At 36.9% G+C, this 25,357-nt stretch overlaps 1 protein-coding gene across 1 annotated transcript in view; it reads right to left on the minus strand.

Annotated features, from left to right (window-relative positions):
* Nucleotides 1-1,680: 1,680 nt before the first annotated feature.
* ttll11 (tubulin tyrosine ligase-like family, member 11) overlaps nt 1,681-25,357 on the minus strand; it is a 34,308-nt gene continuing 10,631 nt past the window's right edge. Inside the window, 4 exon segments of the mRNA XM_041238562.1 lie at nt 1,681-4,183; nt 9,688-9,794; nt 10,473-10,727; nt 25,103-25,221. Coding sequence (XP_041094496.1) covers nt 3,891-4,183; nt 9,688-9,794; nt 10,473-10,727; nt 25,103-25,221 — 774 coding nt within the window. The 3' untranslated portion in view covers nt 1,681-3,890.

Here is a 25,357-nt window from a genome sequence, read left to right on the forward strand (position 1 = left end):
ACACATGACCACCAAGTGGCACTGCATCCCAAATTAGAATTCAAAGAAACTGTAGATTCAGATTTGACTGCCAATGGCACTAGGTACCATCCATAAAATCACATTAGTCACACTAGCCAAACAATTTAAATGGTGAAATCTTGTTTCTCAGTTGTATGCCAGGGAGAGGATTGTTTATTTTGCAATGGCATTCATCCCCTAATTTGCTATTGTACAAACCTGGAAAGTTTGGCTTTTCATATATATTTTTTTTCTCCCAACCAACAAATAGAGAAAGTTTCTTTCTCCCAGTCACAAACATACCTAATATTGACAGCAAAATGCAATCAAAAACAACTTACCTGTGAGCTCTTTTCACTGGAGTCCAAATGGAACAGCTCCTTAAACTTCAAAACACAGTTAATATTGGAAATCTCTCCAAAAGAAATCACCTCAAACAAACACTCATCTACACAGCACCATATGCTCTTTCCCTGCATCATTTATTTTGTTCAGCCATGTCATTTAACCCCCTTGCACCTGGTAATTAGGTTAATTTGTCCAGGTGCAGTGCAAAAAGGCAGGCACCTATTGAGACAAGCTGCCTCACAATGATTTGTTTTTTAACAACACAGATGAGGGACCTTATGAATGCGCAAGTCCCTGTTGTGCCGACGCCAATGCCCTGCTACAATTGCATGATGGATTGTTTCTGTGTTACTTTCTCTTGCTGATACCCTAAACTACAGCGCACTATTCAGGTCATGAATGCTAAACATGTTGTGCAATCTCAATGGACCACCTTGGAGTCATCATTGTCTAGCTTTGTGGGAAACACAAAGTGCTGACATTGACTCTAAAGGGTTTGACAGAAAAAGAAAAGAAAATAAAAAACAGGCAAAACTTTCAGTTAATTATTTTTCCTTTTATTAGGCTAGCACTGCTGTTGCAACTTGAGATCTTTTTACTTACCCAGCTCCATTTCTCAACTCCTCTTTTATGGCCTAACATACAGAAAAAAAAAAAACTTCACAGAACACATATTCCCATTACTTTAGTTACTTCCAGCTAACTTGAAATCTGCAACTGTTAAGAGCTGAAAACAATTAAAAAGGTCTAATTAAGCAAATTATCAGTTCAATGAAGGGTCTAGTTAAGTAATTGAGTGCTCAGCTGGGATGAAAACCAGCAGACACAGTGGGCCCCCAGGACCAGGGTTGAGAAACACTGCTCTAGAGGGCAGCTGCAGTTACTTTGAGTTCATTGCAATTGAGACCATTTTTAATATGCAGCTGGGGACTATTTTGAGCTACTCTGTTCGCTGTAATTGGTGTGAACTTGCGTACTAGTTTAGTACCATCCCCCGAACTAACCACGGGATCATCCCCAGTTAGTACGCTCCTTTTAGTTCGTTGCAATTGACCCAGTGCAACTAACATTACCGTTTATGGTCTAATTGTTTACCAAAAATACTTTTACTGTACACAGCAGTCGGTGCCACCTGATGGGAAAATATTGCACATTCATTTTATTACAGAGAATGTAAACATTGCCTTTTAAAAGGTTTAATTTACAGAGTGTAATAAAATAAAAACAAGAAGAAATAAAGACTTAAATCAATGCACCACCATTCAGCCATAACCGAATGATTCAAACTACATGTCTTGGGATGGAGGATGATAAAGAATCTGGACAGCGTGATTGTCATTTGCTAGAGTGTTTAATATGTTTTCTCTGGCATGGCAGCTCAGCAGTGCAGCAGCTTAGATTGTTGAAGCACCAGGGGTATTTGAAGAAATGAAGAACTTGAGGAATGGAATCAAGGGACCCCAATCTACAGCCTGCAAATCAGAGATAAATTCTCACAGGCCTGCCTGAGTGAGGATTAATCACAACATGACAGAAACTGTTGGCTGTTGGCTGGAGACACGTTGCCAAATGTATGAAAAATATGACATGCGACAGATCACAAAGCTACAACTTTTCAGTGGGAGAACGTCCCAAAACACATTACATTGACAAAAGGGTCAAGCAACACCCACATGTTCAGCTGCTCTGGCATGTGACAGTAACTCAGGCAGAGCCTTTGTGTCTTGAGTGTTCATCAGTCTTCTGCTTGCCGCCTCCACCAGCAGTAGGGCTGACAACAGCGGCTATTAGTTTTGTGAACCATGTGGCACTCAGGGCATACAAGTCCACTGCTTAATTTACCATGACCAGGAAAACTAGATCAATTCATGAATGCCATACAGACTATTTTTTGGAAGCTAATACTAAGCAATACTTCAGATGACTGTACTACTGTGCTTCTATACCGGATACAAAATGCCATTCAATTCACATAACAAATCTTTTGTAATAGGCTGAAATCAAACTCTTCATGTATGAAAACCTCTATTAATTGAATACAGTTCATCACCATATTGATTGTACTGGACAGTGCACCAATCAGCTATCTTAACCAGATCTGGTAGTATCATAGAACAATTAAACAGACTGAATGCCTTGGTTAAGCCAATAAAAGCAAGGTTGAGTGCATGGCTTCATATTGTCACAATTATGTACCAGATTATCTGAATGTATGTTAGTTATTTTTATATGACGATGATATAGTTTTTGCAGTGTCTGCAAAACAAAGTAAGCAAACAGGTTATCTTGTGACGGAAGGCAAGTGAAAGTACATCTGATATATCATTTTGTCTGCAACGCCTTTATAAGGAATACTGTGGGAAGGCAAGGGAAGGCTTGTTATCTGTTTGTTTCTGTATAAAATGTTCCTGGTGAAAGCTACTCAGCTGCATTATCACTTCTTACATATAGAGTATATTTTGATTTTTATAAACAACCACATGCTTATGCAGCATTTTCCTTTGCATCTATTTATAAGAGAATATATAATACAGAATACACTTTAAAAAAGAGCATAATTTGAATTAGGCAAAGGTTTATATTAAAATCAAAGAATAACTGCCACTGAAGTCACTAATTGTATTACTGTGACCCTCACCTCAATCAATCATAACGATACATAATCCGTATTAAGTTATTACAAGTGTAACATGTAATTGTTCCTGGTTAATACATAACGTGACCCATTATACTGCAGCAATCAATGATTAATGGTTAATGTCACTAGTGTTGAAGACAAGTTTAATAAAATATTAGAAAGCAAGATTTAAAAACGAACCACTTCACTGAGAATCAGGCGCCATTATGTGATACTGATTCCTTTTTAAGTCTTGTTAAAATGCTGGGTAAGCTATTTATATAACCATAATTAACAGCAAACTGACAACTCAACATCTTGCTTCTCATAATGAATTCAGAAAACAAAGGAAGCTTGACACCCTAATAAAAGGAAGAGAAGGGATGGGGTGGGTGTGTTAATGTTACCATGTGGAACAGACTATAGTGCCTTCATAGTCCATTTCCAAAGAGATAAAATCATTTGGAAGACTGATAACATAACACACAGTAAACTCTGAGTTACAGTTGCATCTGCCTTGACCTGAACAAGACCTCAAACACACAAACCTTACACTTCTTAATCTCATAATTAAATAAATTCCAGACTACTGTGGCATTAAGCAATACCAATATAAATACTAATATAAATAAGACTTCAAAGTACTGCATATCCACACGTGGCATGGGAGACATAATATATATGCTGTAGCTCGCATTTTGTGTGGATTTTGTAAATTCAATAGATAAATAACAGTGCGTAACAAAAAAAAAAGAAAAAGCAAAATCCACCAATTCCTTTCCTTGATCAGCTACTGCTGATTCTATCTGCAATCCATTGCGGAGGCTAGTATGAATGCAGTGTAAAACCCAGCCATGAATGTCAACAGCAGCCTTAATGGGAGACCCTTTTTCAGCTGTTGCTGTCATCTAGGTCTGAACCTAGATCAGTTAACGGCAGAGTTTTCTATGCAGTTTCCTTTGATAGTGGGCAGTACAGGTCGATGAAACCTGTAATCTACAGATTTGCTGGCCGCAGCTGGGCAGTTGAAATGAGGCGGTACTGGGGCAGTTGGCACTGAATGAATTCCTTCGGGCTGGCAGGAGGCTAATGCTGCCCTCCCCTTTGCTGCTCCGCACAGGTCAGCCAGTGCCGCCACTTGCTCGTGAAGAGGGAGGGACTTGAACCTCCGCTGGGCCAGGTAGAAGAAGGCTTCCACAAAGGCCTGCAAACACATCCCTGCAGGTAAAACAGAAGAACTCATGTTATCAATCCCTGAACCTCAACAGAACCAAGCAATCGCATTAAAACATCAGCAATCTGCAAATCACCCTGCAAAGTACTACACAGAATTATCTGTATTAGTTCTAGTTTTGAAAGAAACTATATGAATGCAGTTCAGAAATGAGATGGTTACTGCTTTTGACAATACACCATTGGCGGTTGTTCATAAATCCACAAATGTATTGATTTTCACGAAGGACAAACTAGCTATTTTTAGTCACCGATTAAATGGACTAGCTAAAATTACAATCTTTAGATTTTGCAGTATCTTCTAAATAATAAGCTTTTATTAAGTATTCTATTGCTATAATATTTGTTCTTATTTGTTTACAATAAAAAAAAATCACTCTAGCTGTCAAGATCACATTGGTCCTAATATTTCATAATTGTGAACAACAGTATTTTATTATTTCTTCTTCAGCTACGTTCTTTTAAATTAGCACCACTATGTTCTGAATTACAAGTGTCACATAATGTTTTGTGAAGTGGTGCTATACAAAAATAAACAGAATCCCAAAAGGATAGAGGAGATGAAACACAGTATCAAAAAAAAAAAAAAAAAAATTCTGTGTTAATTTAAATAACACTGCTGTACTTTCTTGTACATCCCCAGGAGTCAGGACACTCTTGTACACATATCATGTTACATATCTAGGGATTTCTTTCATCGTTAAAGATTTAAATACATACATATTCCCTGCCTATGACAAAAATTTAACGGTAACATTAGCTTTAAATAAATAAATTCTAGTAGTGATGGGAATATGCGAGTAAATAAAGATTGATGATTCAGACCGTCCTCAATGGATAACTGTTCTTATATTTCTGCACAGTTTTTATGTGTATAATGAGGATACAGTACATTTCATAACTTGAGGGCATTATATAAAATGGTTGTGCTTGGTGGACTGATGTATTGGTAGTCCTTTTACTAATTTGCATCTGTGTTTCTATCCTGTAAGCTCTCTCAGATTGCACTCATCGTGGGTGGCGGATACAAGGGAATTGAGCTAATTCTCTTACTGAATACATTTTGTTGAAAGCTCTCTAGATCTTGGTGATGATTATACTGGCTCACCCAACTACATTAAAATGCATAACCCTGTTTTCTTATCAGTTAATGTAAAATGGCTTACTGTAGAAGGATTATTTCAAGGTCTTGGCTTCCCGATAATTGTAAATGTCTGGTTCATGTTACAGTAGCACAATAATTAAAAATACATTGTTAACATTGATTGAAAACCCAGCAGAATGGCGCGTGGCAGAAATAACTTGACCTTCTCACAGGCTGCTGATATCATTTTGAGGGAATGGACTTTTTCTGAACAGGATTTTTTTTTATTTAAACAGAACACTTTCACATGACAACACTTGTCCTGTCCAGACTCTGTGAATTCTCAACCCCACAGGGACGCAGGAGATCATTTAACATCTGTACCTGGAAGCTTTCTGCACCAACCCATGTTATCAGGAATAAGCTGCTCCTGTCTGTATTTGTGAAATGACTAAAAAAAAAAAAAAAATGCAAATGTGTAGCTTACATTTCAATATTGATACTGTTTAAGATACATGATAAAATGGTAAAAATGCAAACAAAAATGTTTGTTCCCTAAACACCACATGGCTATTATTTCACCCTGGACAGGTTCTAATGAGTAACGGTTCTTATCCAGCTCAGCTGGATGGGGTTGTTTGGGGATGAGTGCATGCTGAGGGAGCTTCTCAGTATAAATATCTCAAATGACAGGATGTTGTTTTTCGTACCCTATATTTAAATAGCAATAAAAGATCATGAGAGTTAAGCATTAACATCCATTATGGACATATAGAATATAAAGTATATCCAGTGGTGAATAAATAAATAAGGCACCCCCCCCCCCCCCCCCCCCCCCCCCAAAAAAAAAAAAAAATATAGATATGATGCTAATTTTGTTTCAAAGAAAGTTGAAAATAACAGCGTATTCACGGAAACGGAGAACCTTCTCCAGCAGAACTGGAGAGAACCCTGTGGATCTGTGGATTTATCTAGGGACAGCAGCTGTAGCTGTACAGAATCATGCTGTTAGTCATGGCTGGGTGAAATGAGATCAATGCTGCTCTGCTGAGTGACTCATCTGAGCTTTTCCTCCAACACAAAGTTTTAATAAAACAAAACTTGATATTGTCTCCAAACTAAAAATACAGAATGCATTGTGTCAACTTGACACCTAATGCTGTTCTAACTACTCCTGAAACATTGCCAGTTGGTTTCTTTCTTTTATATAAAGACTAAAATTGGTGCAAAGATTGCACTGGAGCATGAGCTCAATAAACACAACTATGTAACTGTAAACACTAAAGTTTCTTACGATGGTGGATGATTCAGACCAGGAAGGTGTGGTCTTCAAAAGATTGCCCCCCCCCCCCCCCCTTGGGCTATAGAGAACTGGCCTTTACCTGCTCATCTTCTACCCTGCTGTCTAACAGTGTGCATATCATTGCAATCTGAATACTCCAGCCTGCACAGATTGTATTATTTTTTTGGTTAGACATTACACTTTACTGTATGCATTCCCAATCAAGCATCCACTGAAAGCGATTATAATGTCGGTAAGTAAAGCTTAATCCAAACATTTTACAATGACATGAGTTAAAAATATATAAATCCTGTACTAGTGTAGGAAGAGGAAGCTGTGGTAGCTGAATAATGGGAATTTATCAGAGACTGCTTGGGGTTTACCAGAAGACCACAAACCTGTGCTGGTATGCTCATCAATATGCTTTTCCAAAACCTTAACAGAATCTTTTGGGCACGGTTTTTTCTATGTCCATCAGGAAGGGAGACATCGGATAACGTACTCATTTAACAACCTCAAAATGATAAAAAAAAAAAAAATTGAGCAAGTTCTTTAATTGGAGCCCAACATTGTTTCAGATTCACATGGATTCAGCTTTTGTGATTGCTTTGACTTGATTAATTACTTATTTCCCTCAATTAAATTTGTATTAACGATTCTGAAATGATTGCTAGGTGTTGACATTCTCTAGTTCCCAGCTGCAGCATCCACTGCAAAAGCCAGAGTGATGCCTCTTATAACCATCTTATGTCGGAAGATTTGTCATTGCCAAAGAGTAATAGGAAAAGAAAGCTGGCATCCTATCAACACTTATCCATGCTTTATATTTCTTTACTTATAGCAAAGTATAACAGAAATAAATACATAATTAAGGAAACTACGGCAATGACTGAGACTGTGCAATAGGAAACTACAACTAGAATACAAAAAGCATGACACTGCTACAGAACTTGTAATTTAATTTATTATATTTATACATGTAATTGTCACCTAATGACTAAAAATTTGTGACTGTCATCTTCATCTGTTTCTACTAATCACATGCTACATCTACTGTAAATCAAACAATCAATCAAATAAAGATGGAATACTAATAACATTATCTACTATACAACATTCTATTGGGTGATTCTTGTGAACTGCAAGACACACAGTACAGAATATATTTCTACTGTAGCTTGACTGTAACATTCAAAGCTTGTGAGGGCTCACAGCTAGAATGGAAAACTGACTAAACTGAAACTGGTGTAAAGGTGACAAACCAATACAGTAGTGTGCAAACTTATTGGAACACTTCAAGATTTATCATTACTATCCTTTATATACCTACCTGCATGAAAACCTCTGGGTGTGAGAATAAACATTTTCAACGTGTAATCAGTGATATAGAAACAATAGGCAATCGTGTGAAAAAACTTCTAAAAACTGGCATGCATTTTACCATTTGTGGCTATGTGTTCCTTTTCTCTTACTATTTGAAATTGCTTGCACGTGTGGCCTAATAAAGTCATCAATTAAAATTAGACAATCACTAATTTGTCTATTTTGACAATGTTCCAAGATTTTCAGTTACAGTGGGTTGATTTCATATGCACAGCAAATGAAAACAACAGAAGCAATGGGGTGTTCTAATAAATGTGCAAACTGCCGTACATATTTGCACAGGATGTGTGAAAGGGCACATAAATGCTTTTAAAACAAAGGATGTGTTTCATTTTTCATTCTCTAGCGTCAAATCTTAAGAAAAATTTTACTATAGGGAATGTCTTTTTTATTATGTTTTGTGTGTGTGTGTGTGTGTGTGTGTATGAATGTAGTGCCAGGAGGGAAGCATCAATAACATAATTCATGTTGTGCCGCATGCTGTGAACAGTACCAAAGCACAACACCAGACTTCTCAACTCTATTAAGCCACAACCTCCGTCCTGAACTAAAGGGAAAACCCTTCCAAATGTGCCGGATTCTAATTAAGTTTCCGTGCTAGCAAGACGTCTGAGGATAGAAGCTAGAGACCGTCTGATCTCATTCTGCTTCACACTGGTGGATCGCTAGCATCAGCATGAACTTTCCCCACTAGTCAGGATGTTTCATCTAAAAAGAATGAAATACGTTGCCTGTCTTTTTTTTTGGGTCACTTCTCTGATGAGCAAATTTGTCTCCGGGGGGGGGGGCTTATACAAAGATGTCTGAAGAGCTGACATATTTTTAATTGCATTTCTCTTTGTCGGAAACCCTGGAGGTACAGAATATACCAGATTCAAATCAGTAGTTTTAGCGAGGGATGTTACCTAGAGCACTTTACTGTCTTGGAATGAAGTACTAGGAATTCAATGACAGAAAGGAAGGGGAAGAAGAAAAAAACTGAAAAATAAAAGCAGAGCAATACAGAGGTTATAATAATAGGACTCCCACTTCAGGTTTCACAATGATGGGTAGGATCTCAATAAACCGCACTCTATAGGTAGCAAGTAACTCACTTAGCATATGATGGAATGGAAATATGTTCTCCAGATTTACAATAAATAGGATTTCTTTCAAATGTGTTGAGGGTACAATTTACATCAAGCTTTTTAAATACCAGGCATCACGTTTATTTCAAGGAGATTATACTCCTAATTATAAACCTGCATATTAAAAAATATATATATATATACAGTTATAATCTTTCTCAACACACTGATTTTCATTTTATCAAATTACATTTTTCTGCCTGAACCAAAAGATAACTAAAAGGTTAGCATGATTATTATTTTTTTAGTTTACCAACGGAGCAGCCAAAAAATCGTGTCCAAATGAAAAGTTTTCCAATCTGAGAGCCTGCACTTTGCACCATCATGGTTTAAGGTTTACTGGGCAGTGTATTTATTTATAAGGCACATATCTGCCTAGTCTCAAGATGTTGGGCTGTTCTTCTCTTCAAGCTCAACAACATTAATATGCACGAAACACTTGGGACAGTACAACAGAGTGGAATACCTGATTTTAGCACAAAAGGGTGGTGAATTTTCTTCCTGCCTGTGTGTATGCTAAATGTTACAAACCTAAAGAAAAAGTACTCTTCTCTGCTAACTGAAAGTATAAGTTAAGTTCAGACATAAACTCTGAGATGTCAAAGTGTTTTACCAGATTCCCGTTGCTCTGCTCCCATGCTGTTCCATCTCCTTGTGATGTCAATGTACAGAATATCCACAGATGCCATCGACAGGTTGCTGTTACTAAGCTTACAGTTCCTGAAAGGTACAAACGCACAGCTTCAAAGAGTGAAGGATGAATTAGGAACATTCTTACAGTCTGAACACATAAAGCTGCCACTAAAGTATTTGCTGAACCATAGGATGGAACACTCACCAGAGTCCCAAATCTGCACCACAAAACAAGGCTGTAAAAGTCTTGTTCCCATATTAAACTGATACTGTTGTCAGCTATATTGTCTAAAATGAAATAATATGAACCCAGGGCTTTATGTCCAAATAAATATGACTGACATCAAAAATGTCCTTCAGATACTTATAATGGTAACCATTTGATTGCTTTTCCATTCTTTTTCTGCAGTTCAAATTTTGACCGCTCCCTATTGTGTACGGGTCCTTACTGGGCTACTTCCATCAAAAAAAAAAAAGAAACAACAATTTGCAGAGACAGATTTCTGCCAGCAAGCTGCGATTCTCACAGGGGCTGACAAGAGCTCTAATACAAATCATTTGGAAACAAATAGGATGGATTGAAAATTACTTTCAAAGCAGAACAGCATTTGACCACAGTACTTTTCTTGTCCACTATGTTAATTAATAAAAGACAGACCTGTGTCTACGACATCCAGCCCCACACTTATTGCCACTGTTTCACTTTGACAGTACAGTCTTCAAACAAAATTAACTTCCCAGTCTGAAACACTGACAGTGATGTACCTTATGAAAGTTCGAAATCCAGTAGGGCCAAGCCTCATTGTTCCTTTCACTCCAAGGAACCTCACAAACAGCTCAGCAATCCGATCAATGACGCGCAGGTAGTTGAACTGCTTGGCATACTTTGGGAACACTTGCTTCAGACAGAGGGAGGGCAGATTGTTCTCCTTCACTCCACTGTCCTGCTCTGACTTGTCCGAGGACCCAGCATCCGATATGTCTTCTTGCATTTCTGATGCAATCCCAGCCAAACGCAACCTGTTATCGGTACGTACTATTCAGCATGACCTATATCCACAGCATGCAAACACTATACAACATGGATCGTTCAAAACTAAACAGATGGTTTCCTAGCCTTCGGTAGACATTTTTAAAAATCTGCAAAGGAAATTTTCTGAGCAATGGTCATGCCAAATCACAATTGGATGAGTAGTTCTCAAAATAAAAGAAAAAGGGTTAATGCCAAAATGTCATTGTGACTATCCTATGTACTGTATCATTACCCGCATGCTTAATCTATATCCCTGTATATGTGTACTGTGTGAATATCACTACCCTGCACAACAGGCATAAAACAGATTTTATTTTTTTTGACAATGAAGCCAAATTAAAAAATATGCAGACTATCACATTAGCAGTTGTAACTTGGATCAAACTGTCTAGAAGTGATGCTAATCTTGTCAGAAGCTGAGAAGAGGTTGGAAAGGTTGGCCCAATTAACACATTATCATATTAACAACAATCTGTTCCAAAGACATCCATACTTTTAGAAAGCATGTATGCATTTGTGATTTTGTGTAATACTGATGAAATTAACACCTGAAATAGAATTGGCTGTGCAACGGAATTGGTTCCAACACTAAAATTTATAGGTTGAACGAACTCCTGGAAACTATACGTTTCTGTATATGGTAACAAAGACATGTCAACACCACCTTCAATTACTGTACATAAACATTCCCAATAAAATACAGAGAGACCACAGAATAAAACATAACATTTAATGACTGGAATATGGAAACAAAAATTGAGTGTGTTTATATTTGTATCGCTGTAGTTTGCAGTCATCTTGTCAGGACCCCATGCAGCGAAGACATTATTATCTTGGTAAATTAAATAAATATTTACAAATTAACTTGAGTTAACAATTGGGCTTGAGTTGTACTGATTGCTGATTGATCCCATTATATTTTAACATTCATGGGTGAAAACAAACCTTTTGATTTAGCATAGAACGTAAACCCACATACTGTATTCTTTCGAATTTAAGACTCCCTGGAATTTAAGATCCAGCCAAAATTTCCCATCAAATAATGATGCATTTGCAAAGATGCACTTACTCATATAATAAAATGATGAATGGAGGCAATTTGCAACCATCTGCTGTCACACAGAGTATTGCGCTGCTTCTCATTTCCACACATGTTTTTCTCTGTTTATGTGAACTGTGGTATTGCTGGGCATGTAGAAAAATATGGGGGTCTGATTAGAACTGAGCCTAATAACAAAACGCTGAAATTGTAAAAGCTTCTCTTCGAATTCCTCAGGAAGCTAATGTCGCTTTGTAACAGAGAGGACCCTGTCGCTGCGCTGCTGTGGTAAGCAGGAAGGCTTGTCCGGAGCGGAGCTGATCGGGAGGTGTGCCCGGGGGGGCGTGCCTGGGGAGCCTACGCCTGTCTAAGAACGCAGCAGCGCCAGTTTGAGGCTACTGCACCATCGCCATAGCTACACAGGCGGGCGCAGAGCAAAAGCTTGCTTTGTTTACCTCGAAGAGGAGATTGTCCGCTCCACGGGATAACTACTACGGAACCCTTCAACTGCCAGTCAGTCACGTTGCTGTGTGTGTACTCAGACTGTCACATCTTTTGTTGGCAAATTTAATACATGCATCACTATACTGTACTCGAATTTAAGACCATTTTTGAGAAGATAAAATTGGTTTAAAAAAGTTAGTCTTAAATTTGAAGGAATACGGTATGTTCCTGCCTTTTTTTCCTTAATGCAATCTACAAAGACACCATTTTACTGGACATATTTTAGCTTTGAATAGCTTTACAAAATAATACAAATTATGTGTCTCATGAGAACACAAACAAGATCCCTTGTATAAATCTCTCGTTATTAAATATGCAAATCACATTCAGTCTGCCTAAAATATATATATATATATATATATATATATATATATATATATATATATATATATATATATATATATATATATATACACACACACACACACACACACCCCTTTTGCTCCTGAAGTTACATTTAGCTGGCAAGACAAGATGTTAAAGGCTACAATAAAAACCAAGATACATTTGTATCTATTACTGCTGTGCTACCTGGGATTTCAGAGCCTGCTTGTCCATTGTTATAATTATTTTCAAATGGTTCGTAATATTGGAGATGAGCCCTAGGCAAGAGGCTTTGGTGCTGGGCGATTATAGTTTGAGGTCTGCATCTATTAAACTTTAGCAGCTTATGCATTTTTTGTAAGTGCCTCAATTCAAGTGCTACTTAAGGGTACAACTCAAGAGCTAACAGTTCATAATTAATATAGAACTCACTTATTACATGTATTACTGCTTGTTAATGTGCTGTAACCCTTGAACTGCCACAATATACTGGCTGGCATATGGGCATAGACAACAACCCTTCTGCAGCGAGTCATTACATTACTGCTCCTAGAGGTCAATTACAACCTGTACATGAACGTACAGCAATACGTTTTGTGATTGCTCTTTGTAGCAGAAACACATTTGTTGCAGTAGCACTGAAATTGTAGATAAGCTTGACATTGCATTTATTGTGTGGGTATATAAATGAAGAAGCACACTGAGAAAAAGATTGCAGTAAGTCTCAGAGATACACAGTCTTGACTTGTCCATTCCACTCATATGTTTCTTAGGCTGCCGGGAAGAACCATAATGAAAGGGAAATTATTTTAAAATGACCATCAAACCAATTGACTTCTCTACTTGATGTGGCAGCTAGCTGCAAAAGCGGGAATTATCCAAGTCAGCAATACAACTTCTAATTTCACTTGTCACTATTAATCCCTAGAACAAAGATTTCGCAAGATCATTGTGATATTCCCGGTGAATCCTACATATTTACTCATCACAGTATTGTATTTCTCATTTCTCTTTTGTCGATTAAGGCTATCATTAGAGCTAACATTTGCAGTGCAACTGCTGAAAAGGAGAAGTGAAATTACCCTTTCATTCTTACAGCTATATAGCTGTACAGAAAAAAAAAAAAAAAAAACAATAAATCAATCACGTGCAAGTGCAATGTCTTAAAACCAGCAAGATAATGATTGCAGTCAAGGCAGACAAATACAAAATTAACTATGTAAAGTACAATCTATTCTGTACATACAGGAATGCAAATGTTATGTACATTTTTCAGGTATGCCGATCTTATTAGAACTTGTAAATATGCATTGTGCATTCATTTGAGTGAGCTGCTATGGCTTGTGTGTCCAGCAGGTGTAGGTGTTGAGTAAATCACTGCAATTGGATTGTGTTTTGTAGTCTGCTCTGACAGAGAGCAAATCCAAAATTAGAATTAAAGCGAACAAGAGTTGGGCCTGGATGGAAAGCCATCAATCATGTATGAGAGATGCTATCCTTCAGATAAGAGGATAAACAAATGTTTGTTTTTTATATTATTACTTTAACCATCCCATGACACTTGTGAGAGGGCAGTGAGGCAAACCTTTCACTTCCAGAACTCAGCACCTCTCCAACATTAACCCACTCTGACCCTAACCAAACCCAACCCTAAACTTAAGCAACCCTTGACCTAAAACCTAACTCTAACCCAATACCTAACCCTAAACTTAACCCTTAACAATCATATGATGCCCTGAAGACAGTTTCTGGTGGACATTCCTTTGTGCTGCAGTTCCCCATACCCTGTGATTGAAACCCCTTCAAATAGCCTCTGCTGTGATTTGCAATGCATTAATGTTGACTTTTAAAAATACATTTTCCACCACGGAGTGCATGGAAAACGCAGCTGATGTTTTGCAAGTGACTTCACAGTGGTGATTAACTATGCATAACTCATAACGCAATTTTAAAAAAGTACATCAAAAGACAAGCGGCTTTGCCAAGTGCCATTGGGAGTATATAGTGTTGACCCTCAGCATCCAGAAATGCAGTAAAATCCTAAGGTATACTGTATTTATTCCTTAATGGTGCAAGAGCATATATCTTAGCATATATCGAATCTATATGCATGCGACATAATATTAAATTCAGACACAATCAGGAGCTGCCACAGACTCTTTATTGTTTATTAGTTGTCGTAATATATCCCCTAACTTGCTAAACAATAATCTCTACTTTTACAATTGCATTTCTTTTTTTTTTTCTACAAGTCACGACACTTGCCTGTATAATAGCCCCACACACGCGAAAAAGAAATGGAATTTGCAATACATCTGCAATACATTTCAAATCTCTCGCGGGTCGTCTAATTTGTCATGTAAGGTTAAAGCAAATGTCTGTTAATAATTGGCATTTGGAAAAGCTTTAAGACAGAATCCGCTTCTGCACTAACATCAATTTCTATTTTACATCTAGTTTATTACAGTCAATGAGCCATCTATGATGTAAATGCTTGGTTATAACTGCCATTTTTATAATGTCTTCTTTTTTGGTTTGCAATACATTAAGCAGGACAGTTAGGCTTTTAAGAAAGGTGCCTTACAATCTTTAATAGCCACCTACCCATACCATGCAACAGCATTTTCACCTTTTTCTACCTGACCCACACATGAAGGCATGCAGTGAGTCAGGGCAGGTCTATTTCACAGCAGTCAGAAGGGGGGAGGGAGGTTACCATCTTCTACAAGCAAGTTTTACACCACTCAACATTCAAATCTCAAAAGCATATGGTACCGACCATGGGCTATCCATGCAAAAAGACACACATGCCCCTAGGCAGGATTTAAACCAGAGATGCTGAACCACCAATACTTATTTCTTCATCCATAAATATTAAACGTTCCATAATGCTGAATTTAGAAACACTAAAAGAAACTTAAGTTCAATGACAAACGTTGCGACTAGAAGTCTTTCTCGATGACTTATATTGACACATGCAAAATAGCTGAAGGGCTGTTGCATCCGCTAAAGATAAAGAATTATACAAATAACGGAACTGAGGCTACGCTTTCATCAGAGTTTGTGTTCAGATATTGCAATTAGATATACTGTTTGTATTCAGTTGGTTCCATCAAAAAGAAACTCTGTTGCTTGGGGCGTCAGTCAATAATAATGAATTTTCAAAGTAAATCTGCTGGAATTCATATTTGAGATGAAGACAAACTCTACTGCATACAAAATAAAAACTGTTGTGATGCCCATAACATTCAAATAACCTCCCTTTTTACTTTCAGTCATTGTTGCAGTGTCTTAACCCTTCTATTAGGTTTCGGGTCTATTTGACCCGACTCTAGTTTCCAATTAGCTTAAATGCTATTTTTTTTTACTTTACTTTAGGACTTTTCCTAAGTTGGGGTCATGAACTTATACATAGAAAACTGAACCTTTGAGATGTTTATTTTTTTTAGAACAGGTCACCTGTTTCGGGTCACTGTGACCCGTGGCATTTATCTATGTAGATTTGTATGCAGGAATAAAACAAACATCTTTAATTTGTTATTTTATTATTATTATATTTGAATTATTATCTCTGAAAATGGCTGCCTCCTGTCTGGAGATATTTATAAACAAAAAAACAAACAATATATAAATCTACAAGGCAGAGCCTAATTTTCTCTGTCAATATTGCAACAGCATTTCACTGGTAAAGACATTCCAAAATGAGGAGTTCCCAGAGTGGCAGTCAAATAAGTTTTATCATAGCTCCTGGATAAAAGAGCAAAAAAAAGAGTCAAACCTTTGCAAATAAAAACAGACAATCAATTTAAGGCTGTTTTAAATAAGTTTGAAATTGCATCGGGTCAATATGACCAAGAACATAACAGATGTACCTAAATTCTGAACATAATAGGAGGGTTAAGTAAAAGCTTTCTTTCATGTACAGTACTGGTAGTTGTAAACTACAATTATAGTTGTAAAGTCTGTCACCAATGAAAACAGTAATAATAATAATAATAATAATAATAATAATAATAATAATAATAATAATATATTTAACCAAGAAAAAAGCACATGACAGTTTAGGAATATAGAAAACCTACAGATTTAAAAAAAAAAAATTGAAATGAAAATTTAATTCCAAAGTTTCACAGCTTCAGTGAGAAAGCAAATATTGTCTAGACTAGAAGTCTGCTGTAAATGGTGTACACACCAGGGAGCAAAACTTGTATCTCTTTAGGGTGACCTCATCCCTATAATATTTTCTACTGAAGTGCTGAAAAACTGCTAGTGGATACAGGTGTAATAGGAATTCTACTGCACAGATTACCTCACTGTATGATTGATTACATTATAAGATCCTTCTGGAGGTAGCCTAAGGCTCCTGGCTGGATCAATAAACTGACATGAGTTTATTCACTTTGTAAACATTGCAATGATAATTGTGATCAGAATTCTTCCCAATGTACTGTATATGTTAGGAGACTTTCTGGTATTAATAATTGTTTTACAAATGCCTGTAATTGTTGAGGAAGTTAAATTCTTAAAGGAAGACCAATTAAGCCCCGTGAGCTATTCATTTTTTTTTTGGCACGTAATATGGCAAGCCCAATGATCATTTAGATATATCTCAAATTCATTTAGAGATATCTCTAAATCATTTCCAGATATCTCTAAATATTTGAAGACATCTACAAATATTTAATAATATATCTCTAAATCATTTTAAGATTGTCAAATACATTTAGAGATACCTCAAAATGACACCTGTAAATGATTTAGAGATATTTCCAAATGAACAGGAAGTGATTTTGAGATATCTCTAAATGGTTTAGAGATATCTTTAAAACCCTCAATTCAAGATATCTCCAAATGACAGTTTGGTGCACCATGCTAGCAAAATCCACATGATTTCTATATTATTTAAAGATCTCTCTAAATAATTTGAAGATATCTCTAAATAACTTCCTGTTCATTTAGAGATATCTTGAAATTAACAGGAAGTGATTTGATGATCTCTAAACGACTTCCTGCGAAAATGCTCAATGTTTTGAATGAACTTCCTGTCTATTTACCGATATCTCCAAATGAAAAGAAAGTTATTTAGAGATATCTTCTGATGATTTAGAGATATTTTTGAAACCCTCATTTTAAGATATCTTTAAATGACAGTTTTGTGTACCATGCTAGCAAAATCCACATGATTTCTACATTATTCAATTTGAGATATCTATATTTCATTTTTAGATATCTCTAAATATTTCTAGATATATTAAAATGCAATTTGAGATGTCTCTACATAGTAATCTGGCTTGCCATATGTCACATGTATGGGGTAACCTTTTAGTGAAACTCCCGACAATCTTTTAATAAGTACGTTCAGGGACCCTTATAATCTGCACGGTCCATGATCACTGTCACCGGGGCCTTTCAGGCATCCAGAATAACAATAGTTTTATCCCAAGACCTCTGTGCTGAAGAACCACTAATGTAATCTGTGAAAGTTTAAAAATGATGTTCCACAACCCACATCTTCTGAACTATTAACGCCTCAAGCATGATTCTTAATCATCTTCACGGAGGTAAAGATGCTACCTTTGCAAGTTTAATATTTCAAATTTCCTCTTAGCTGCTGGGATTCGAATTACAGTCACAATCGTATTGCAGGAAAGAAAGAACAGGTTCTCATTAACTCTACACTGCACACAGGTCTAGGAAAGATAACTCAATTCAGAACAGCAGTTAACGCTTAGGCCACATCGAGCTGTAACCTTTAAGCTGTATTGTAAAGTATTTACAGGCCAATAATATGACTTCTGGTATGGAGGAAAATACAAACAGTGGGCAGTAATTACCATCCATATTAACAACGCTGAAAGCTGAAAGCTGAAAGCTGGTTAGGGCTCTAAAAGGAAATACTAATACATCTCCAAAACTGTAGCACTGGACTGCAAACAATACTGCTATCACACATATTATTGATTAAAACTAAAACAAACTATGCTATAGGGATATAGACAAATTCTTACCATTTGAGAAAACCAAGCCAACTCCTGTATTCAACGGCACGACTTAACAGGTAATTCATTTGGTATCTAATTTAGCTTTAAAATTCTCATTCCCGGTAATTGAATGCATTTAAACGACAGCCAGAGTAATGGGATATTTTGGGCCCTGCTGACCTTAATAGCGTCATAATACAAGTATTAAAAAAAGAAAGAAACGTTGATTTTCTAGTAATAGTCGTGGCGTCAACCCTGACGTACGACAGGAAGAAACCAGGATTTATTACTTTAAATCAAATTTCTAATTACAGACTGCCCTGAGCCAGTACTGTCTACCGAGGATTAGCACAAAAGCGACTTGATAGTGCAATAGTATCTACGGTTTGTGATCTTCAGTTAGCAGGGAATTTAATTATTTTCACTGAATAATGTCAGCGCATCAATACCTTCTGATGATGGCTGCAGTTGCTTCATGTATGAATGGCCTATCTGTGTCGCTTTGCATGGACTTCTGCATGTACAGAATATTCTCATTTACCCCCCACCCTATAAAGAGGGAAATTGCCCCCCTGAAATGCTGAACATTTGCAAAACTCTAATCAGCACATTCACAAGGGCTGTTAGAGGGGGTGTTAATGGTGACATTTGGGTGTACAAAATTATGCTGGAGGCAAGACATGAATCTCGGTGCTATGTTGACGCCACAGGGGTTCTTTTAAAAAGTCACTAGGACAGGTTGACAGAAACAGAAAATGATACAGAGTGAATCTAGACAACAACAGGAATACATTAGTTAAGATATTTCATACCCATGCTTTACAATTTCATTTTAGAGGTAGGCCAAGGGTTCCGAAGCGTTCTTGGCTCAAAACCTTCTATCAAATGAGACATCCAGTCTGAGGACCCACCCCCAAACGATTAATCCACAGAAATGTGAAATGTTGTTCTACTTCAAACACACCATTTTACATACTGTGGGTCCACACTTTACACAATAAAATCTACCAGCATTCATACTGTACCTCTCATATCCATGACGGTTATTCACCAAATTCTCCACTGAGAATTAAAATTCCAGGTATCTCCCACCTTCCAGTTATCTACTGTATAGACCCTCCCTTGGATTCATACTCTTAACAAAAAGGGAAAACTTAACTTTACATTCAACAAAACTGCAGAAAATCCCACGTTCAATTATCTACTGTCTGTGCTTTGTGGCTTAAATTATTTAAATGGAGATTTTTTTCTGTGGCACTTGGTCCTCAAAGGGGTAATAACTAACCAAGGTTTTAAAACCCATTAACATAACCTTCTCCCAAGTACTGTAGCATTCTGCTACTGTTTTTCAGACTTTAATTTCACTTTAAATTGGGTGAAGCCAAGTTATCCAGTCACCACAGTGCTTTTATAGACTGTAGTTAACATTGAATAACTAACCGAGGCTGTAGTTAACAAGAGAAATACACAAGGCAGTACTGAAAAGCCTCTAGCTTTCCAGGGTCAAGGTAATTATTATATTGAAATGGGAGTCAGGTCTGCCAGGATGCTAAATTACGTGCTCTCTAACTTGCTGTCCTCAATACTTTCATTTTAAAACTTTACTACAGATACTATCTCTTGGAAGGCAACTCAGAGAAAATAGGAACTCACTTTTAAATAGGCTTGTAATTTTAATAATGCTTAAGGGAATTGGGTTTAATGCTGCTTATCTTCCACACCAGGTGATTAAGTTAATTTACACTTCATGGAAAATATATTTCTAATCCCTGGTCCAGTAAAACGTGTGTCCTTGTCTGTGCTTCTGGAGATTTTAAGTTGTGTACGATTTATGTGATAAAGCCAGGAAGCTGCATCAGTGGCACCTAATAGATAGTTATTACAGTCAAATTGTTATTTTCCACTCACTCGATGCTCATGTTCGAGATGTCCTAATTCATTCTTCCGTTTCCTAAAAATAGTCTGTCTTAAATATATGTAAATAGGCTGACATATTAACGAAACACTTTGCTTAAAATAACATGAAAGGAGGGGTAATCTCTGGAATACATAGGAATGCTTGCATACTGTAGCAAGGGATTACAGTGCAACATGTGTTACTACCCTGGTAATGAGCGCAGTCAATACCACCACCCTCTACTTCCTTCTACACTGTTACACTTAATATTAAACACAGGGGATGGTGATCAAATGATGCCGCTGATTATACACAAACTGTACTGTAATTTGCCACACTGTTTCAGTGAGTAGTATGTATACACTCAGAATAAACCGTTTAATTAGTAAATGCAGGTGTGTAAAGCACGTTTACCAGACACAATGAATATGCAAACATCTTCCAGAACTACAAACACTGTGCAAGACAGGGAAGGACCCGAGACACATTACTTGGCAGGTGCTTCTGGCTTTGAGTAAACTTGCATTTCAATGCTACCAATGTTGCAAAGATCTATCTGTAATACAGCCAGGATGCTGCAGTAGCGGCACCCAATACATATTTGTTACAGTGAAATTGTTATTTTCTCGTTGTTCATTTTCAAGACATCCTAATTCCCCGGGCAAGGAAGAAACTGACAGACTTTACAGTACGGAAGGAAAAGGGGAAAAAAAAATCCATACTTCCATCTACTCCTTGTGGCGTACGTTCTTGCCAGATGATAAACTGATTAAAAACAAATGAAAAATAATAATAATAAAAAAATAAAAAAATGTACTAAACACTTACACAGATATGTTGCAATAAATGACAGCTGGACAACAGAAGAACAAGTACTAGTTATGTGATATAACACTTCTCAGTGTAACAGATGCACCATTATAGAATGGACCTGTGCATACTTTTGGATTACATTTGAATTATGGCACGCTATAGACTTAAAAAACAAACAACAACGGCGATAATAATCTGATAAATGGTTTATGTTTTTTTTTTTAAAGCAGACTTAGCATTACATAACTGCACATAGTTATCATACTTTATTTTTTTTTTTTAAAGCCTCTATAAGGATATACAGATAGCGTTACACAACTCAAATGTAATCTTAGAGCTAATGTGACACTTGCTTGCATTTAAATAAGGATGGTAAGCTCTGTTGTCCTGGGGGCCACAGAGAAGACCCCTGTTACCTTCAGTCTTGTCCAGTGTGGTCGTATCACAAGGCCCCTCTTCTACTTGTTTTCTCCCATGCACAGTGTGGCCCTTCTCTGTAGGATGCCTGGTCCATATTATACAGGTTCCAATATTCAACACTGAATGAGGACCACGTCATTTACTATACATCACAAGCACTGCTTTGAATAGCAGTTTTCAGAGATTTATTTTTCCTGGGAAATACAGTGAATTTCAGGTTTATTTACTCACTTACTAAATCAGTAAGTGGTGCATATAAAATAGTTAAGCAATGATGCTCAATATGAGAAAGAAGATTTCCGCCACCACAGAATAAATAAAGCTGAACTAATGCTTGGGATATAACTGTTTAAAGTATCCCATGTCATTAGCAAGTCTAGTCACTACAAAGTCTGCACAGACTTCTACATTAATCATTTTAAAACAAGACCCAGGGGCTTTATGGTAACAATTTTCTGACTTAAGTTGCAAAGGGCTCACAGCTTATGACATCCTGAATTCTAAGCAAAAAGGTTACAAATGAGCAATTTAATTACAGTAAACCTTTTTTTTTTAAATTTTTTAAAAGAATGGTTTGCAGCAACAATTATGTAAATAGTTTCAACATCATCACACTGGTGTGAAAGGCCTGTAGATACCAAATCAACCAGGGACTGACAGCTGATGTACTACCTAATTATTCACAGAGTGTCTGCACTCAAGCTTGTTGCAACATGATGCACGCCATACTGAACCTTCATCGAACAGCCATTGGTTTGATATATTGGCGTGAAAGAAACAGAAGTGTATGAGTGAAGATGAGCAATTACATTTAAACAACTATTTTCATACAATGAAGCAGCTCAGAAATCTCAACAGTGTATTTGCTTTAAAAAAAAAAGCTAAACCTTCCACACGCCTTACCCTTTCTGAACAACCATTACCTAAAACAACCAGGTTACTGTATGTTTTCCAAAGTGATAGTATTGGGAAATATACAGGAAGGCAGACAGGGTGCTTAAATGATGCATGGAGCTTGTTTGTTGAGATCTGTAGTGTGGCAAATTAACATGCAAATTCTGTACAAGAGGGAGTAGGGTGCAAATAATAAGGAATAGCCCTGGATCACAAACAGATGAGGCAGATATAATTAACCAACTAATGTAATCAAACAAAGCAACACCTAAAGGCACTAATACACTGAAAAACAGGTCCTGTTGTCCAGCGAGCATGTTAAATCAATAGGATTTACTGACCTGACCTTCACATATAAAAAAAGATTTTCTGTCAACCCATGATCATCAAAGATGACTTGATGCCAATATTGTCTTTCTACAACCGTTAGAAAACTGTTACAAAGATTGAGGTCTGTTCAAAAGAGATATTAAAAACTTTTGAAATTGATTTTCAGCAACAAGATAAATTTACTTAATGGTAAAATGTGGCTTCTGCCTTCCCCTGATAATACAGCAAGATAAGAGCAATCTTGTGTATAACCTTCCCTAAAGCGTAAAGAATAAGAAATGAATCACTGAAATGTTTCCAGCGTGTTAATTCTTCCAACTAATAAGGTGCTCAAATGATGTTTCCTAATGCTCAAATACATTTTTTATGCTTCATTTATTTTAATTTCGTAAATAATTACACAAAAAAAAATCATTTACAACAGCAACTGCCTCATCTAATTGTAATTCAGATCTATTCCCAAAAAAAATCCAATGCAAAGCTTTCCTTGAAAAAGATTATTTTCAATGACAGTCTATTTTTTAAACCCACTGCTACCAGCAAATAATGCACCAGAGCTCAAACTGAAGTCAAATTGCATGAACTGTCTTTTTAATGTAATCTGCACATCTGCCAGACACGCTCTTTATTGCTAAATTAATATGAAATTGCAAACGTAAGGTTGGCAAAGCTAATACATCTGTGGCAAAAGACACAGGCATGGTAAATTATCAGTGAGGCACCGTTCCTTTTACAAGCATCAAGTTTAGGGGTTCCACTCCTGTTGAAATCTGATGTTACTTGCATTTAGATGCATGTAATGCTACAGACCTCTACTGTACTATTCATCTATTACTTCAAAACCACTGTCATAAAAAACAAACAAAGTTCATATTTTGACAAGGCGATAACGGAATATGCATGATGTAGCAGGTACAGTAAGGTGCCAAACCACTTACCTGCTTTTACATTTCATTTCTGTAAAGATTTTTTTCGCAAACCCCCATTCCTTTCTGTATTTTGATACGGTATGTAGTAATGTTCATAATGGGTCTATAAATAACCCCAGGGAGAACACCTCAGGATGGATTACGAATTGCTTTTAATAACTCTAAATGGACCTGGATAAATATACAGCAGAGTTCGAGAGCGGCACTATTTAGATCAGCCATTGTTTAGAGCATTAGAATAGACCTTCCCCATAGCGTCTACTGCGATATTCCATTTTACTTTGTTATTTGTACCTCATTGTCCTTGCTTGCCTCTTGGGGAAGATCTAAACTCAATCTACTGTACAACATTGATGAAACTCTATAAAATACACTGAACTGTATTAGTGTGCTGCAAGGCTACTATCAATCACTAAAGCCCCAACAGTAGTCGCAAAAGACCTTTGGACACAACACTGTTTTTTCTCCAAAAAAACCGACACAGCCCTAACATGACAAATCTTTGCTAGCTGACCCCACCGCTAGCAAAGTTTTCCACTTAATCCATGTCCTAGCAAGTCAAACGTCTATTCACAGTGTATTTATTTCAACCTTTTTTTAACGCATGTAATCCAACAACAGCCTTACGTTGGTCTGCAAAACTGTATTTGTAAGATTAGACAGTATTTGTGTGAATGTGCTGCAGTCTTTTCCCATTATGTCTGTACACCGTGTTTGCTGTCCTACGAGTGAGCGGTTTGTGAGCTGTGAAGATGGTGGGACAGCCTCAGGACTGTTTCATGGTCCCTCAGCTGCTGGCTTAGGGCAATGCGTTGGATGGAAGAATTATGTTAAGTGGCAAATGTGTGGTACGAGGTGCCTTTGAAGAAAAAAAAACCTTGAAAGTTGCATAATATTTAATAGTTCAAGGACTTGCAGAACTGACTAACAAAAGTAACATCATATTTTTTTTTCTTGCAAGGTTTATAGTGTTAAATAGTTTTATTCCTTTAAAAAAAAAAAAAAAAAGACTATAAATAATGTTAAGTGACTTGCAGTAAATAAATAAATAAATAAAAAATTCAATATCCAATATATACAGTATATTCCTGTTAAAGAGAAAGAAAAAATGTGCACACTCATAACCTTTGTGAAGTCATAGTTGCATCTCAGTAGGAATCCATCTTTGGTGTGCCAATGCAATTAAACAGACAGTGCACACATTACTCCTCTGTTTTCCTATTTGACTTACTGATTGTTTGTGGCTTTCCTTGGGGTTGGGTCCACCAGTCGAAGGGTGTCTCTGATGACCCCCACCTTCACTTCTTCATCAACTGCGCTAGGGACATACTCAAACACTCCTGGAGCAACCTGCAATACAGCACCTATCAGAAACCATTCTCAAACCCCCACGTTCCGTTTCCACTTATGTAGCAAAGATGGAAATACACAGTTTGATCATTCCATTGTGTCCAAGTAACAAGCTTAGGTTAAGCACAGAGAAAAC

Source organism: Polyodon spathula, chromosome 49 (assembly GCF_017654505.1).
Source record: "Polyodon spathula isolate WHYD16114869_AA chromosome 49, ASM1765450v1, whole genome shotgun sequence".
NCBI classification, from domain to species: domain Eukaryota; kingdom Metazoa; phylum Chordata; class Actinopteri; order Acipenseriformes; family Polyodontidae; genus Polyodon; species Polyodon spathula.